We start from the raw sequence: 19682 nt of genomic DNA, 5'->3' as shown, positions 1-19682 counted from the left end.
ATATCTATCCTAAATGGCACAATTGAGATTCTCTACTGTAAAGTCAGTTAGAGTAGGTGACCGAAGAGCGAACTAATTGTTGTGTTTTCTCACGATACTCGTAAATAATCTATTTCGTATAAATGATAAATAACCCCTTTGGCATTCTATATCTTTGTCCCTTGCATAAGCATAGATATAGTCCTTACATTTACTTATTTACTATAAATTGATCTAGTAGAATCGTGAGATTATTTATTTAAGTATAGTAATTGTTAAACGTGGTTCGTAGTCAACGGGTTACGCCACTAATGAGGATATCGCCCTTTCCCATTCGAAACTAGCACTTAGTGTATGTGTACTGCGTCTCATCAGTCAACGGTGTTGTGACATCGGCATACATAAGTGGGTGCTCATAAGTAAGTTTATGAGTTCACTGAACTCCCTCAATCTACAGATCTCTAAGTGGTTCCCAATAATCGAGTAGAGTTTTCTATGATATAGTTGTACACTTTTAATACATAAGACCCAGACATCACCGTGACTTCATTAGAGGACCAGCTGTGTTGTGACCTGTCCCTAAGTTCCACCGAGGACCACCCCAAGGGCCAGTGTTCATGCAGTCCAAAATCTAGTGGGAGGTCTTTGCAGTGTAGTAGGGGATTCGATCGCTTGATCAGTCATGGATATCCTGTGTGTTCTTACGATTTAAAAGTCATTAAGTTTCTGGCCACAGCTGAAAGTGTCGTGATAAGAGAAATATGTTTCTCTAAGTCAAACACGAATTGGTTATATAACTAAAAACGTCAACACAGTTATTGAACTCATAAAGAGATATCGATGAACCAATGCCTCTAGTTCAATCGGAATATATCTATCGAAGGGATCGTACTGTACGTTAACTATATATCATACGATTCTTGTAGGCACTTCATTTGTATCTTGGAAATCATGACGTGTAGTGCTAGACGCCAATCTTGATTTGTTGCGTAGTTAAGTTGAAACTAGCTTCAACTTAATTGTAACTCTAGGGACGAGTTTAAAATACAATGGGTTGTGGGCCCACGACTAGCTTACACCTGAACCATCAAGGGTCACACTGCTTCTGTACTGGAGATCCTTAATGCAACGAGCTAAAATTAATTAGTTATTCTTAGTGTAATTGGAAGTCAATGTGATTAAGTCCAACATTCGTAATTGTTAATTACAGATGAAAATAAGTAGAGGAAAAGAATCCAACGGAAATTTAGTGAACTTTCTATTTTGGGATGTTTCCAAATTTGGCAAGTCCTAAATTAGGTTTCCAATTTCAGAAATTAGTAAATTGCAAAGTGGTACTCGTATCGACGAGAATTTGTGCTCGTCGTCAAAATATAATTGTTATATTTTTGTAAGCATTCGTTTGTTAAAAACGAGCCGAGAAAGAGAGTGGACTTAAGTTGTTGGGCCTAGCCCAACTTAAGGCCTGTTAGGGTTTTCACAAGGAGCATATAAATAGGATTTATATGTCTTGTGAAAGAAAAAAAAAACGTAAGAATAAAGCCCTAGTCTCTCTCCCTCCAACAGTTGTCCACCTTGCAGTCGAAACCTTACCTCCGCTACCAGCCGCCGCGCCGCCACCAGTCACCGCTGCATCGGCCTTTTCCCCCGTTCTTCTTCGTTGTACTTAGCCTACGTATCTAGTGTTGCGTGGATAGTGGATTGAATATACGAGGTGAAACCTAAGAGGAGGAAGATTCTTCTGCCGCCAACGCCGCCACTAGGGTCGTCTCCACGCGCCTACATGCGCCGCCACAAGCCGATGATGTGAGAAGACAATTTTAAAAAACTGCTCTCGACTTTTCTGCGCAGTCCAGCGAGAAAATTCGCCATAAATCAACCAGTGATCAGATAGACGTGAAATTTTGGAAGAAGCTTCCGGACTCATGATTCTACAACACATCTGAAGAAATTGGCGATTTAGTAAATAACAATGGAAAATTGAAGTCGGAGCAGGCCTGTAATTTCAGATCAGAAAACAGTTTGGATCGGTAGAAGTGGGCAGAGCAGCTAGCCATCTTCTCGAGTCTTCGTTCGATTCACGCTTCAGGGTAAAATATCCTTTTCCCTAATTAGTATATATATATATATATATATATATATATATATATATATATATATATATATATATATATATATATATATATATATATATATATATATATATATATATATATATATATATATATATATTGATTATTGAATCACATGAATCTATATGTTCGATTATGTGTTTACGTGAATCGTTCGTTGAGCATGTTTATTATTTGATTTAATTTCGCAAGCATGCCATGATGATTTAATTTATGTTATTCAAATTAATTATATATGCTAGCATGTTTGTCGGTGATTGGAAGCGAAAAGGTACGCAATTAATTGTAATTATTCTGCATGTGTTTGTTTATATAAATTAGTTTATATAAATAATTTTTTTTTTCCGTTGCGTACATGTCCGATCCCCAACAAAATCTTCTCCAATGCAACACTCAAGACTCAAAAAACCATTATTAGATGTAATTTATTATTGAGGTTTAAACTTAGAATTAAAACTATTAATTTGTAAAAAAAAAAAAAAACATATTATGCCAAAAAGAGATAAAAAAAATTCATTTCCATTTCCATTCCTGATTTAATACTAGTCGGGTTTATTCAAATTTATTTCAGGAGATAGAAAAAGAAGTAGATAGATTTTTTTGTGAACATTCATTAGTTAAATATTTTAACGAAAAAATTTTAAATTAACATTTTTCATTTTCGTTAAATCATGAACATGTATTGTATACAAACTAGCAATTTCTATAGATCACGCGTATGGTTCATTTATTTTAGGTCAGAGGAATCAAATTAATTCAATTGATTAAAGTTTGAGAGAATTATTGTTAAAAAAAACTTAAGTAATTAATTAGTATATTTACCTGAAGTCCAATCTTCAGAGAAACACTCTAATAAAATAGTGTAGAAGAAGGTGAAAAAACAGTAGAACTATGGTGAAATTCATTTACTTTTTGAAGATTATTTAATTATCTTAATTTTTTTTAATAGAAAGTAAAAGAAAAAAGTGTATTAAATGATGAATTGGCACTTTAGAGATCATCAAGATGACACTCCAATTTCGGAGTATCATCATAGAGCATCTCTAATGGAGCACCAGTTGGGTGTTTTTGTCAAACTCCCCAAAATATTGGGATTTGCATGTGCTCTAGTGGGTTCAGCTGTCTTCCTCAAACATGCGGACTAGGAGTCCTTAATTCATTCTCTACAGTTAAGACTTGTTTTAGACTTGTTTTGGGAAGTGAATGTGGGCCCATCTACATTATTTTAGCTGGCATCCATTGAATTGTGTGCCATGTAAAACAGTGTTAATCTTGTTTTTTTTAATAATATTTAATTCTTTTATTATTTGATTATATCATTTTTTAAGTAATATTTAATTCTATTTTATTGATTAATTATATTGTATATATTTGTTTGTTTTAAGTAATGTTTAATTCTATTTTATTATTTAATTATATTATATGTTTTTTTAGGGATTACAATATTAAACTTCATTGGCTTTAATATTATTAATAAAAAAAATGTTACATTTAGATTTTTCGATAAATTCAATAAATTCAATTACAATATAAAATGTAATACACGAAACATTTATTTGTTCTTTTTTATTATTGTTTAAGATATGTAGTAAATTGTTAGGGGGTATAAATATGTAGTACTAGCGCACTTTTTTTAGGGAGTGTTAAATGTGAGTCCCATTTTTAGGGAGAGAGTAAATTGAGTAGGTGACATGTGGACCCCATTGTTTAGGGAGTGTTGTTTGGTGTGAGTACTAGAGATGCTCTAAAGAGTCTCTAAAATCACAAGTGCCACCTCATTGCCACAGCTTTTGGAAATTTTTCTTGGGATTTGCATTGGAGATAATTTTTTAACAAAAATCTATAAATATCCGATGTGGCACTCTAAGTATCAGTCATTGAGTTTAGCATCAGAGATTCTTAGACTGGATGGGATTCATTACACCTAGTAGTACAATATTTGGTTTGGTTTGTGGACCAAATGTCGATAAGTTGGCCCACCATTATAATCACCCAATTGAATTATTATTTGACAACTTATCACCAAAATAATACCATCATCTGGTACCGTGTGCAATACTAAAAATTCCCTTCTAACTTGCAACGATTACAAAATTATTAGACATAAATAGCCATTTTCTTCTTAATCCCCCTTCGCGTCTCGAGCCCTAATCCTACCAGGTGAGAAGAACTTCGTTCAAGAAGTGATACGTTTCTATAAGAAACAATTTGTTGATAAGGTGGGTAATGTGATGAAATGTTATTTACTTGTAAAATTCAATTCTTGTACTCTATTTTGGTTCTTGAAATCGACCTTTGTGATTTCAACGGAAAACAGAGGTGCCCATCACTTGATTTTTCATAGGTTGCTTTTTTTTTCTTTAATTTATTTTTTCGTAAATGTTTTTCTTTATGTGATGAAGTTACTTCAAATTTATGTTTCCTGATGCAATTCATTTGAAAGAAAAAAATGTGCTTTCGGACATAAAATTTCTTATGAAGAATTGTAAAGGGTGATTGTATGTTGGATGCTAGTGTCTTTCGTATAGGGGATGGCTGAAGTGTTTACTATGTGGTTATTTTTTATATACCTAACTGAGCCGACCCAATGGGCCCACCATTCATCTATTATTTGGGCCCACTACACGAAAGCCCAAAATACCTTCACATAAGGCTTGGGCCCAACGAAGTAAACCCAACCCAATCAACGACATATAAATAGAGGTTTTTACTCATTTGTAAAGGTACGTTCCATTATTCAATATTATCCTAGAGCTCATATTCTCTCTACTATCTCCAAGATCCGTACATCTGACTTGAGCGTCGGAGGGGTTTCCACCGAATCAACTCCCGGCTTAGTTAACGTGTGTTAATTTCGTAGAGACCTCAGGACCATCTAATTGACAAGCTAGTGATCCGCTTTGCTCGCCCTACTCATTTACCACACTATCTAGGTGATCTAATATTTAGCATCATCATTTTGGTGCCGTCTGTGGGAATGCATACTAGATCACGTAGCCTGCAAGATCCTCCCGACTCATCCACTCGGAGAGAAAATGACACAGCTAACAACCTCCCAATCCGCGGAAGTTCTAGCTTGCCACATCCTCCCCGTGCTCCGGAGCTCCATCGCGATGTCGAAGTGAATCCCCCTCAGGATCCAGCACTCGCCGATCCGACACTCCCTGCTCCCCGAGCGGTTCAGATAACCGAGGAAGCACTCCAACGTGTGATAGCAGAAGCCTCTACTCGCGCCGTAGCATAGGTGGTGGCCCTATACATCGCCATGATGGGAGCAAATGCTCCCCCGCGGTACCAGCACATGCTTCACCCGCGGTGCCACCAATGGCACATCAACCGGTCCAGAATAACGACCACCGAATAAGTGTGTCCTGATCCACTTCGGACCCACGGTCCCGAATGCAGCTATCCACCAATCACAGGGGGGCATAGCCCAGACAGCAACGCCAGCGCTCACCCCAACGGGGTAATGCGTCTCCACGGAGAGCTCATCCCCTTAATGAAGGAGAATACGAGATAAACAGTAGAGTGTCTCGACAAAACTCTTTCCCCCAAATGAACAACCCAATTGGTGGAAGAGCTCCAGTCCCCGCAAGACGCAGTCTTTTCACCATGGACATCCTCAACGAGGTATTGCCTGAAGGAGTGAAAATATCAGGCTTACCTCAGTTCGAAGGAACCATCGACCCACAAGAACACATATAGAAATTCCATGCATGGCAGATTTGTATGTCCCGACAGATGTAGCAATGTGCAAGATGTTCGGCACCACTCTCTCCAAGAGGACCATGAATTGGTTCAACTCTTTACCAATAGGATCGATCGACACCTTCTCTCGACTATCGCAACGCTTCACCAACCAATTCGCCATCAACAAGCAATACGCCAAAACCCAACACACCTTTTCTCTATCGTACAGAGAGACAACGAAGCACTCCGCAACTACATCAGGCATTTTGTGGAAGGTGTTCATGAAGTTCCCAACGTAGGACAAGACATGCTCTCAGGGATCATGCAACAAAACCTGAAGTCGGGTAGGTTCAACCAGTCTATCGACGGAAGGCCTCCTGGAAACCTAGATGAGTTTTTCAATCGAGCTGAGAAGTACATACGCATAGGAAGCCTCCACCCATGCCCCTCCCAAGAGGAAGAGGGAAGATGATCGCCAGGAAATTATGAGACGGGATGATCGACGTCCTCCACTCCCACATCAAGGCCAACCATCTTTCTCCTATAATCTATTCACTCCACTCAACACTCGCCTCACTGAAATCCTTCACATAATAGAGCAAAAAGGTTTGGCAGAGCATTCACGCCCCATGCACCCTAACGTTAAACGGGAGAAATATAATCGACACTGCCGTTTTCATAAGGACAAAGGGCACAACACCGAGGAGTGCGAGCAACTTAAAATAGCCATTGAGAGGCTAATTAAACAAGGAAAATTAGGTGAATAGATCAACAAATCCAAAGGCAAAGGATGAGATAACCCCCCACGTCGAGATAACCATCGAGATCGATCAACAGTAGTGACGGGATGAGGGCGGTCATCGACGTGACGAAGACAACAACGACAATCAACCCAATCGAAGGGTCATTGCTGTTATTTCAGGAGGACCGGGAGGCGGTGACTCACACAATTCAAGGCGCAACCTTGCCCGGTCGGCACGCATGAGTCAGGAACATGCATCTCCCTCCGCCTCTGTATATCAGATAGGAAGACCCGACACTAGCATCGTCTTCAATTCGTCAGACTTAGAGGGTCCAACTGAGGCTTGCAACGACGCTCTAGTGATCACGGCCTCAGTGGCCAACTTTTTAGTCAAGAAGATACAAGTTGACAATGGGGGCTCGACCGACATCATGTACACTCACGCGTTCAAGCAGCTGGGGATCGACAACGCCAGATTCTGCCCCGTGAGTACTCCACTAAAAGGATTCACAGGAGAAGATGAATACTCAAATGGTGATGTAGAACTTCCCATATCACTCGGAGATAGGCCATGCCGAGTGACGAAGATGGTGAAATTCCTGATAGTTAATGCACCATCTCCATACAACATCATCTTGGGAAGACCTATGATATATGTTTTGGAGGGAGTCCATCCTCCTTTCACCATAAATTTAAGTTCCCTACTCCCTATGGGATGGGAGAGGTACTTGGGGATAGAAGACTCGCGCGAGAATGCTACGCGAGAGCCCTACATGAACCATCTAAGAAGCCTAAGCCATCTGGAAGGGGAGACGACACCCAAAAACACGACAAACGAAAATGGGTCAACCCGGTCATCAAGGCCGATAGAGAAATCCTCATCAGCGTACCAGACGACATCATCAAGCTAGCGGCCGTCGAAGAGCTTAAGCTCATAGCTCTGACACCTGGAGATAATTCGAAGCTCCTACGCATCAGATCCGATTTAGATCTAGAGATGGAACATCAGCTAACCGACTTTGTGCGACACAATGGAGACGTGTTCGCTTGGAAAGCCCAAGATTTGTCGGGAATCCCCCCTAAGGTGGCTCTACACCCACTCAATGTCGACAAAAGGTTGAAAATAGTCAAGCAACAGAAGCGGACATTTGATCCTAAATGCAACAAGCACATCAAAGCGGAAGTTGCAAAACCTCTAGAAGCAGGTCACATCTGACCAGTTCAGTATCCTGAATGGTTATCCAACGTAGTACATGTTCCCAAGCCCGGGGGCAGGTGGAGGTTGTGCGTGGGTGGACTTCACCAATCTAAATAAAGGTTGCCCCAAGGACCCTATTCCTCTGCCTAGGATTGACCAGCTCATTGACTTGACCTCGGGATGCGAACTCCTCAGCTTCCTTGATGCGTATCAAGGATACAATCTAATCTTGCTTGCCCCAGAAAATCAAGAGAAGGTCAGCTTTATCACAGGCCAAGGCATCTACTGTTACCAAGTCATGCCTTTCGGCCTAAAAATGAGTGGGCTACTTACCAACGTCTAGTGAACACAATGTTCGCAGACCTAATCAGTAAGAATATGGAGGTATACATTGACGACATGATCGCAAAAAGTGTCAAGGTCTCGGACCACCTAGCCGAATTAGGACAGTGCTTTGCCATCCTGCGAAAATATAAGATGAAACCCAACCCCCTAAAATGTTTGTTCGGCGTTCGAGGAGGAAAATTCTTGGGATACATGATATCACAACGAGGAATTGAAGCTAATCCCTCAAAAATCAAAGCCATCACCTCCATGGCTCCACCAACATCAATCAAAAAGGTCCAACAACTTAACAGATGTTTGGCATCTTTGAATCGATTCATTTCTCGGTCGACAGATAGAGGTCTCCCCTTCTTCAAGATTCTAAGGGGTGGAAACAAGTTTGAGCGGGATAAAGCATGTCAAAAAGCTTTTATCGAATTAAAGGCGTAGCCCTTACTCATGAAACCTCAACCCGAAGACACCATCCTCCTTTACTTAGCGACCTCAGCTGATGCCATCAGCGCGGTTCTCATCTGAAATGGAGTGAAAGGTCACTAGCTGATATACTACATAAGGCGCGCCCTTCAAGGAGCTGAACAGCGCTATACCAACATGGAGAAGCTCGCCCTCGCCCTAATCAATGCTACATGGAAACTCCGACCTTATTTTCAATCACATCAAGTGGTGGTTCTCACCAACTACCCCCTGAAGCAGATACTGAGGAGTCCCGAGACATCCGGACGGTTAGCCAAATGGGCCATAGAACTGAGTGAATACGGGGTAGAATTCAAACCTCGCCCTGCCATCAAGGCGCAAGTATTGGCCGATTTCGTAGTAGAAATGACCTTTACAGAAGAAAACACCTCCATACCCGCTTGGTCCGTCAGCGTTGATGGATCGTCCACAACCACATGAGGTGGCATGGGTATCGTATTAACGAGCCCCAATGGAGATGAATTCGAATATGCTCAATGATTCTAATTAACACCATCAAACAATGTAGCTGAATATTAATATTACCTGCCTCAACATTCCATAACCACCTTTCATCATCTTCTTACAGATTAAGAATCAATTACGAGGGGATGCTTTATAACCATCACTTGCCCAAAGAGAGAAGATACTCCTTGTTAGAGTAGGTGACCAACAAGCCAACTTGTGGCTATGGTCTTTCCATTTATTCTTGTAATAAATAAACTTTTTTCGTATTAATGATAAAAAACACCTTGGCATTTTATATCTTTGTCCCTTTGTCACAAACATAGATATAGTCCTTACAGTTATTACAAGTACTAGTAATTGATCTTTAGAATCGTGAGATATTTACTTTAGTATTATAACTGTTAAAAGTGTTTATAGACAAAGGGTTACGCTACCAATGAGAATATCGGCCTTTCCCATTAAGAGACTAGCACTTAGTGTATGTGTACTGCATCTCATCAGTAAACGGTATTGTGATATCGACATGCATAAGTGGGTGCTCGTAAGTTGACGAGTTCACTGAACTCACTAACCCTAGAAATCTCTAAGTGGTTCTCAATAATCGAGTAGAGATATCTATGGTATAGTTGTACACCATTAGTCCTTATGACCTAGAAATCACCGTGACTTCACTAGAGGACCAGCTGTATCGTGACCTGTCCCTGAGTTCCACCAAGGACCACTCCAAGGGCCAGTGTTAGTGCAGTCCGAAATCTAGTGGGAGGTATGTGCATTGTAGTCGGGGATTCGATCGCTAGAAGAGTCTTGGATGTCCCGTGTGTTCTCATAGTTTGTAATCTCTAAGTCTCTGGCCAGAGCTGACTAAGTGATGATTAGAGAATTCGATTCTCTAAGTCATGCACGTACCGATTACAACACTTAGAACGACCACACAATTATTGAACTACTAAGGAGGTCTCGATGAACCAATGCCTCTAGTTCCATCGGGACATATGAATCGAAGGGATCGTACTGTACGTTAACTATATCAAAAGGTTCTTGAAGGCACTTCATTTGTATCTAGGGAATCATGACGCGTAGTGGCTAGACGCCAATCTTGATTCGTTGGGTGATTAAGGTGAAACAAGCTTCATCTTAATCGTAACTCTAAGGGACGAGTTTTGACCACAAAGGGTTGTAGGCCCACGGCTAGCTTACACCTGAACCATCGAGGGTCACACTGCTCGAGAACACGAGATCTTTGAATAAACGGTCAGAGATAAAAATGTTTTATCTTTAAATGATTGGAAGTTAATATGATTGGGTCCAACATTCGTAATTTGGATTATGAATGAGAATAAGAAAAGGAAAAGAATAGGCGAACATCTTAGTGGACTTTCTAAATCGCGAAGTTTCCAAATTTAGAAGGTGCACTGAATTAGGGTCTCCACTTTTAGAAAGTTGGATATAGAGCATTGGCACTCGTAATGACGAGGACATTATACTGATTCCGAAAATGTAATCGTTACAATTTTCCGATCATTGAATTGAGAGAAACGAGCGAGTAATGAACTAACGAACTTAAGCTGTTGGGCCCGGTCCAACTTAAGCCCGTTAGGGCTTTATATAAGACACTATGGGCCCCTTTGGTTGGGCATATTAGGCTTGATGGGACTAATTGTCCCGATTAATTCATTGTTTGGTTGTCGTGTTAGACCTCGTCTTGATTATGGGGCCCACGAATTTTATCAGCCAATTAGCTGACTATTTGTCAAGCCAAAATCGGCTTGACAATTTATCATTAGTTAATCCCATCATCTGGCCATATGTGTAAGTACGATAAAGCCCTTGCAAAAATTAACTAATTACCAAATTATTATATATAAATACTCATCTTCTTCACAAAATCCTTACCACCGAGCCCTAATCTACCAGCAGGCCCTTATTATATCTTTGTTTCTGGTATAACAAATAAGTGGTTAACTAATAAAGATGCAAACTCACCCGTCGGTAATTCATATAAAAAAGAAGAGATAAAATATTTCTTCAGAGAATTGTAAGCGTCGAGAGAGACAAACAGATGAAAGGGTCGGCAGAGAGAAACAGAGAGAAGAGACTCTTTCTGGAAAATCTGGGAAATTTCGTAACGAAGGGCGTTCTAATAAATCTTATTATACTCCCCTTCTTGTAGTAGAAGAATAGTGTGTTCGAAAAGTGGCGTAAAATTGGAGATTGAGGTGCACAATTTTTTTTTCAATTTCACCTGTTTGACTTTCAAATTGTTGTATGGTTTGCAATTTGCACCCGCAAATCAGTTCAGGCCAATTGAATCGAAACCCCCGTTTCCATGGATGCTCGAATTCCGTCGCGAAGTACTACTCCCATAGCTCATGAGGAGAAATTGTAATACAACGACAAACAATGAACAAACTTTGCGGGAGAAAAAAATAAATCAGTGAGAACATAGGGTTTGGAGAGAGGTTTATCGGTGCACAGTATTTAAAAGGGGGAGATTCTTTGGTAAAGAAGAAGATATAATATATTATATTTTATGGGCAATGCAGTAATTTTACTAATTAACACACATTAATCCGTAATATCAACCAAACAAAACATGAAATTTTTTGTTCAGGGATTATTAGTCTCATGTGTATAACTCCAACCAAAAGAAGTATTAATCACTGTGAATCAACAATTTAGTCCCAGTATTACATATCCCATCAACAGCTATCTATCCAAACTACCGAACCAAAAGGGCACTATAAATACTTGATTTATAGGTCTTGCACACACACAACAAATCTCATAAACCCTAGCCGCCCGCCCCTCTCTCTCTCGGCCTAGCTCACTCACGGTCGTCGCCGTCGCCGCCTTTCCACCGCCGGAAATCGGCCTACCTTGGCCGATTATTGTGGTAGTTCTTTTTCTTATTTTCTTTTCTTCCGTCTATTCTAAATATTTCATGTCTAGTGCCACATTTTAGTAGATCGAAGTATACGAGGTGAAATCCGAGAGGAGGAAGATCGAAGAATCGAAGAACCGAGGAGCAGCCCCGAGCCGAGGACGCACGCGCTCCCACGCGCTGCCCGAAGACAGCGCGTGATCCTCACGCGCCGCCGTAGCTTGCACCGCCGCCGCCGCTGCTTTGCCGACGCTGCTTCCGGATTGCACGGATTGGTTTTCCATGGCAATCTTGCTTCGTTTCGTGCGCCAACCTCACGTTTCAAGAGGTAATCCTCGAATCCGGTATTCGTTAGGTTTTAATTTAATTAGATTAAACTATCAATGTTCGTTTTCGTAGTACTTTTCGTGAATTTGTATGTTTTGTATGTTCACCTGAAATTCATGATTTACTGCGAGCACGTTAAATGATTTACTGCGAACATGCTAATTGATTTACTGTCGATTAAATCAATTCGCATGATTGTCGTTTTTAATTTCGCTGCAAGCGCAAAGGTACTCAATTAATTGTTTAATTATTGTCGGGCATGTGATTATGTGATTTAAATTTGTTTAGTTCGCATAAAATTTTTGTTTTCCAATGCTTACACGTGTCCGATTCCCAACACTCCGCACTGTCTCACGAAGGGTAACCCCACTTCTACTAAGTGATATCACATGCACATATATTCTATATCTATACTAACATAGTAATGCCATCCCATTTGACAGACATGATTATGCAGCAAATCACCGCAACTCACGAGTTGCTTTTATATCTCGGAATGCGAGAAAGTGAATCAATCCCCATATTGGGTACGTGACATGTACTACACATCACCCCAACTTATGAAATTACTAAGTCTTCAGTACAAGTACTTAGAAATTTTCTACTATATTTTTCAGGCATAGAGACACCAAAGACAATTGACACACCACCAGTACAGCAAGCACGGACGAGTACAATGATTACGTGGAAGAAGAACCAATTATTATAGCTGCGTAGAATAGTTTTCATTATTTCGAATCATTAGATTTTTACAAGTTTATTTTCCTTCGCCTCACGTAGGCTTATGACAATTCGCACTTACTCTCAATGTTGTAATTTCTATACTACTTAACCGTTACGACGGGCTCATATTATTACAACCCTACGAACACTTAGAGAAATTAAGATAATCTATATAGCCTGGCCAGCTGGACTATCTGAGTCTCTCTATGTTATTTTAATGGGTCATCTATTTAAAACGTGGCCGTGGTCCTAACATATTTACGACCCATGCAATCTAAAAAAAGGGCACGACCATTAACAAAAATCTTGGGAGACAGATATCCTCCTCAATCACATCGCATACAATGGTAAATGTAAACAGATACCAGCAAGGCGTAATGTTGGTAATCAGGCACGTGTCGCAGCGGAAAACAAAAATTTAATATGAAAAATGATTTTATTCATATAAACACATACCAGAAAATAACAATTAATTGCGTACATTAATGCTTCTAGCTAAAATTAAAGTACAACATACGTATAATTAATTCGATAGCTAAATCACATAGCATGCTCGCAGTAAATCACGAATTCATACAAAAACAATCACGTATAGCAATTCACGAAAACTCATACTGCTAATATTAACATTTAATTTAATCTAATTAAATTAAAACCTAATTAGAAACGGATCCGAAAATTACCTCTTGAAGCGTGAGGCAAATTCTCGGATTGAAGCAAAATGCCATGGAAACCAATCCGTGCAATCGGGAGCAGCGGCGACGACGGATGCACAGGCAGCGGCGGCGCGTGTGGATCACGCGCTGTCTTCAGGCAGCACGTGAGAGGGCGTACGGCGTCTGTTTGGCGGGTGCTTCTCGGCGATTTTGCTCCTTTGTCTTCCTCCTCTCAAATTTCACCTGGTATACAAAGGTTATTGGCGCGTCGGCACCGATTTCGGCGACGGGGCGACGACGGCGGCGGAGAGTGGCTGTGGACGTGTAAGAAAGCGGCATCCTCTATCTCACTAAAAAAAAACACAAAACAATCAACACACCGCAGAGACATTCTCTATCTCACTATTAATGTTAAACTTTTGTTATGTGATTAGAATGTATAAACGATGAGGAGAGAATCAAGTTCAATTTTTTTTTATACGTTTTAAGTATTTACAAATAATATTTAGATATATATTACACTAAATCTAAAAATCAATTTATTTCCGATATATCTCCGATTAATCATCGGCGCACCGATTTATCGTGTGGCGGTCCCTAACCGCTTCGGACCCGATAATCGATATTTAGAACCTTGCTCAAGAGTATGGTTTCTTCAGCCAATATTTTCGGCATTCTTGGTATGTTTTTTTCTCCTATCTTTCATTTTCTTTATTTAAATTTTAGTGATATATTCTAACTTTTTTTTTTCTTCCATTTCTTTTGTAGGCACCATAGTGTCGTTTTTTGGGTACTTGTTAAGTGTATATTTTTACACTTAATTATATCTTTTAATTGGATCTTTTGGTGTATTTTATTGCTAATTGGTGCTTAATGTTTTGATTATTTGTGTTTCAGGCACAAATTGAAGCATTGAATAAATAGAGGGTCAAAACTGCAATTTAGAAGAAAATGGGGGCAAAAAGTGAAAACCATCAAAGTCAGAGGCCTGATGGACAAGAACTCTAATTGAAGAAGGAAACTGCCTCTTTCTCCAATCCCCCCATAAAAAGCCATCTCAAGCACACAATTAAAGGTCCTCTTTTTACCCAATTTCAAGAGCAAAGAATCAATAACAAAGAATTCGAAAACTCCAAGCATAGTTTTATCTTCCATGAATTATTTTAATTTCATTTTTACTTTAATCATAAGTAGCTAACTCTTTTAATTCTAGGATTTTATTTCGAACCCTATGTGGGATATATGAACCATTTTTCATGATTTTATGCAAGTTTTAATTCCGAATTATTTCTTCTACTTGCTTTATTAAGTGCATGAAACTGACCACTTTATGTGCTTTTATGTTATTTTTAATCGCGTGAATCGAAAGATCGGGTTAATAATTAGAACTTTGGTAGAAGAGCCTTTGTAGTATTAACATAGGAATATAGTTAAACTCTTAGGTAGTCATTATTGTGATTTGTGTTTCATGTAGTATTCTAGATTTATTTGTGTAGGAATACAATAATTGAATCTAGAATATTAGAATCATAATATACGCGGAAGCGGGTTATGATTAATCTGGCATCTCAGGTTAGTAATCCGATTTAATAACTTGCATAATTGAAGGAATTGGGGAATTAATAATCACATAGGGGGAAGAATAAAATCCTAGGCTTGTTTATCTTGACTAATCTTCGTGTTTCATTATTTTCTTGCTTTTGCTTGTTTAATTTATTTTAATTTAATTTAGTTTAATTACTAATCAACATTCGACTGTGTAGGGTGGCCTTCAGCATAATTGGTAGAATTTAGCGTCTAGAATTAGATAATTAAATATTCTTTGTGGGGTCCATATTCGGATTTAATTGTCCACTATATTACTTGTACGATACGTGCACTTGCGTGTAGGTATTACTACCCAACAAATTTTTGGCGCCGCTGCCGGGGAATATTTTAATTATTTATTTTATTCTAGCTCTAAATTTGAACAATTTTCACGATTCACCCAAAGTTAATTTTTATTTTATTTTAGGTACCGTTTTATGAGCATGAGACTCAATCTCGATAGAGAACCGTTTGACCCAGAAATCGAACGCACTTTTCGAGCCGCTAGGAGACTTCAACGTGCAAATAATATAATGGAGGACGAAGAACGCAAAGACGTAGAGGGTTATTTACTCTATGCAAACTGAATTTGAATCCAAGACCAACCCCCACGGCTTCCACTACAACCAGCAGTTAGGCCGCGGGCACTTCAAGGCTACATAGTCCCAATTATTGATGGATTCCGCCCAAGCATCCAGTATCCACCCATCGATGCTGACAATTTCGAGATTAAACAAGGACTCTTGACGATGCTCCAAAATGACGGGTTATTAAGTGGATTGGCATGTGAAGACCCACATCTGTACATTGTCAATTTTCTCGATACTTGTAACTCCCGTCGTCAAAACGACATTTCCCACGAAGCGCTCCAATTAATTCTATTCAAACACTCCCTCCAAGGAAGAGCTCGTCAGTGGTTGATGTACCAAGCCCCCCACTCTATCTCGTTATGGTCTCAATCCCTAAAGTTTTTCATGAAAGTTTACAGCTCACCAGAGAACCCAAAAGAGCTTGAGGAAAAAGAAGCAATTCAAGAAGAACCGCCATCGATAGGATTACACGGGCCCCACCAATTCCATATCCTCAAACGTTTTTAAGGAAAATCATAAACGATAAATCTATGCTTGAGTCTTCGTTGATCTTTGTTCCTCGCGTTTTGTGGTGTAAAATTTCGTCCTTATGGTGTAGGGACTTGTTGCTTTTATAGGCTTTTCTTGATAAGGAAGTAGTAGAAACCTAATAGGAATCAATTTCCGCCACTTTCCTCCATCAGGATTTGTTCTTCGATTTTCGCCATGTTGGAGTCCGAACTTTGGAATATTGCGTAAATAAGAATTGTAGCCCTTGAAATTAGCTTTCCAATGCTGCCAAAATCAGCTGATTTGGAGTTCGTATGAGAGAGATATGCTCGAAATGGTGGACACTGCCAAAGTTGTGGCGAGATTCCTTCTTCCAATTTCATTTATTTCCTTATTTGCAACTTTTTCCTTTCTTTTTGATATTTTTTCCTTCATGGAAACCTAATTCTCGTTTTCACCTATAAAACACAAAATCAATCAATTAAAAGCACAAATATAATTAAATCTAAACAAAAGATCCACGTAAAGTAAACGTATTGAGCGTAAAATTTACACTCAACAATAGTCGTCCCTTGCAAATCACATTTTCATTCTTTTGTATAATGCAATCGAATTAGGGGTGGTAAACGAGCCGAGCCGACTCGTGAGCTCGACGAGCCGGCTCGTAAAAACCTCGAACTCGGACTCGAGGTTTTCGAGCTCGAGCTCGAGCTCGCGAGCTCAAGCTTTCTGACGAGCCGAGCTCGAGCCGGATTTTAGTTGTTCATCAGCTCGCGAGCCGGATTTATTATTATTTTTTTATTTTTTTTATTTTTTATATGTTATTTTTATTTAAATAATGTATAATAATATAAAATATTATAGAAATAAATACAAATATTAAAAAAAATATATAATCACAATTTAGTTTTTATTTTTTATTTTTTTAAAATAATTTTTAATAATAAAATAATAACTAAAATATTAAAAAAAAAAAAAAAAAAAAAAAAAAAAAAAGAGATTGGGCTCGAGCTCGAGCTCGACAAAATTAACACGAGCTCGAGCTCGAGCCAAAAAAAGAACAACTCGACGAGCTCGAGCTCGAGCCAGCCAAAAGAGGCGAGCTCGGCTCGAGCTCGGCTCGTTCACACCCCTAAATCGAATTTCCGAAAACAAAAGTAAAACCTTCAATATCCAAAACAGGAATAGAAATAAGGTTTCTAATGAGAGATGAAACAAATAAACAATCATTCAAAACAATAGGATAACTAGAATCCAAAACATTTAAGTAAATAGTCCCAATGGCTTCAGCAACAACTCTTGTTCCATTCCCCATCCTGAGGTAGGTCTCACCCGCTCTAAGCTTTCTACTTCTTGTCATTAACTACAAATCATTACATAGGTGTGAGCCACGGCCCGTATCTAATACCCAAGAAGAAGATTTGACAGACAAATTTACGTCAATGAAATACTTACCCTTTTCAGAACGTTTCTGCTTTAAGTAAGCCTTGCAGTTGCAGTGCCAATGCCCTTTTTTTCCACAGTAATGGCAAGCATCATCAGCCTGCTTGCAGACTTTTGCTTTAGGTCCCTCACTACCTTCACCCACTTCGAACTTGTTGTTTGGGAAGGGAACTCTTTCCTTTCTCTTCTTTTGGGAAAAACTCTTCTTTCCAGAAGTAGCAGCAACGAGAACATATTTCTCTTTCTTGATGGTGGACTCGAAACTCACTAACATGTTCATTAATTCATCCAAGGGAGGATCAAGTTTGTTCATGTTGAAGTTCACTATGAACGATTCAAAGGAACTGGGAAGGGATAACAAGATCAAATCCAACGAGAGCTCGGCAGGGAGGGTGACGTCAAGGTTCACTAGCTTCTCAAGGAGAGTGATCATCTTGAGACAGTGCTCGTGGACCGAAGCCCCTTCGCTCATTCTCGCAGTGGTCAACTCCTTGGTAGCAGCGTACCTCGACGCCCTCATATTCTCACTATACATGCTATCGAGATGAGCCTTGATGTCGAAAGCATGTTTGTGAGACTCATATTTCCTCGCAAGCGCGGGCTACATGGCGGCTATCATGTAACACCTAGCATGAGTGTCGTCCTTTTTCCATGCTTCATAAGTTTCCTTGTAAGCATCGGCCGCAGTGTCGGGTATAGTGGCAGGAAGTCTCTCATTAAGGACATAGAGACGCCCCTCAACGGTGGGCACAAATTGTGAGACTACGTAACCAATCTAGGTAGTTAGGGCCATTGAGTTTTTGGTCGAGGATTGACATTATGAGATTCTTAGACATGATTATCTGAGAGGTTAGAGAAGAGGATTATTAGAGATTCGTATTAAATGATTTTAATATTAAATATTTGGACTTTTGTTATTTAATTGTTCTCCTACTAATTTTACCGAGTTCCACTTCCCTCTAGTAGACAAACGAGAAAACCGATTTTTCTTTCATGGACTTTAGGTCCAATAGACAAATATAACCCGTAGTTAATCTAGCCCGATTATATTTGCCCAAAGGTAGATCACAATCAATCATATCATTTATATGACCCTAAAGTAATTTTGCTCACAATTGATAATGACATAAGTTAATCTCGCGAATTCAAAATCTTCGTGTGTCAAGTCTAACCTACCAATCAAAGATGCTCATAGAACTTAATTATACTAAACTAATGCAATCCCTAGTTAGTCTAGCCGACCACGTTAATCCAGCATAAGCTTTTCTATAGCTACCTTCATTGTTATGTAAATTGAATTACAGCTTACCTTACTATGGTACTCCCCGCTCACACAACTTACTGCACTATTGCAAGGGGCTACACATAATTCAACCGTTGGCAGAAGGAAAGAAAAATTCAACAGGTTGGATTTTAGAAAGAAAAAAAATTATCTCATCAGAAGGTTTGGATTGGTCAATGTAATTCCTACATCTGTGTTCTCTAAAGGTATATGAATACGCTTATTGTCCTAAGAGGAACAAACGACCTAACTATATAATTAATTACATTAATTAATTATCGGGGTTTTCAAAATAATTATAGGACCCCAACTAGCATAAATGAACCAAATAATATTAAGGTACCAATAATTAAGATGAAGTATAATCGATATTATATGTATGTTTTATTAATTAAGATCAATTTAACAATTTTAATTAATTAATTAATCTAACACCTACTTACTAAAATAGATGATTGTTAAATCAATTATCTAATTGGGTTTAACTGAAAATAATTTTCCAAAAATTAAAATCAATTTGTTTTAAATTTAATTTTCGAAATGTGATTTTTTTTTTTTTTTCACTGAACCGGGTCTGCCCGACCGGTTCGGACCCAAACAGTCCGGTTTAGACTGGTCCAGCTGGCTGAATCAGTGGGTCGGATCAGTCAGACCGAGAACCGGTCTAACCGACCCAAATCCACATCGATTCGGTCTG

At 39.1% G+C, this 19682-nt stretch overlaps 2 protein-coding genes across 2 annotated transcripts; one reads left to right on the top strand and one right to left on the bottom strand.

Moving 5' to 3' along the window:
- Positions 1–6782: 6782 nt before the first annotated feature.
- On the top strand, positions 6783–8084 carry LOC148766333 (uncharacterized). The gene is made up of 3 exons (XM_088827239.1): positions 6783–7267; positions 7351–7748; positions 7819–8084. The coding sequence occupies exons 1-3, from the start codon at positions 6783–6785 to the stop codon at positions 8082–8084; spliced, it is 1149 nt and encodes a 382-aa protein (XP_088683365.1).
- Positions 8085–13747: 5663 nt separating this feature from the next.
- Positions 13748–18275, bottom strand: LOC148766332 (uncharacterized). Its single transcript, XM_088827238.1, has 3 exons — positions 17839–18275; positions 16175–16263; positions 13748–13936 (listed from the first exon to the last, which is right to left on the bottom strand). Exons 1-3 carry the CDS (start codon positions 18236–18238, stop codon positions 13748–13750), a joined length of 678 nt encoding a protein of 225 aa, XP_088683364.1. The 5' UTR covers positions 18239–18275.
- Between the last annotated feature and the right edge of the window lie 1407 nt (positions 18276–19682).

This window comes from Erythranthe guttata, chromosome 12, assembly GCF_056151865.1.
Source record: "Erythranthe guttata isolate IM_541 chromosome 12, IM_541, whole genome shotgun sequence".
NCBI lineage: Eukaryota > Viridiplantae > Streptophyta > Magnoliopsida > Lamiales > Phrymaceae > Erythranthe > Erythranthe guttata.
This window is presented reverse-complemented; position numbering and strand designations above follow the sequence as displayed.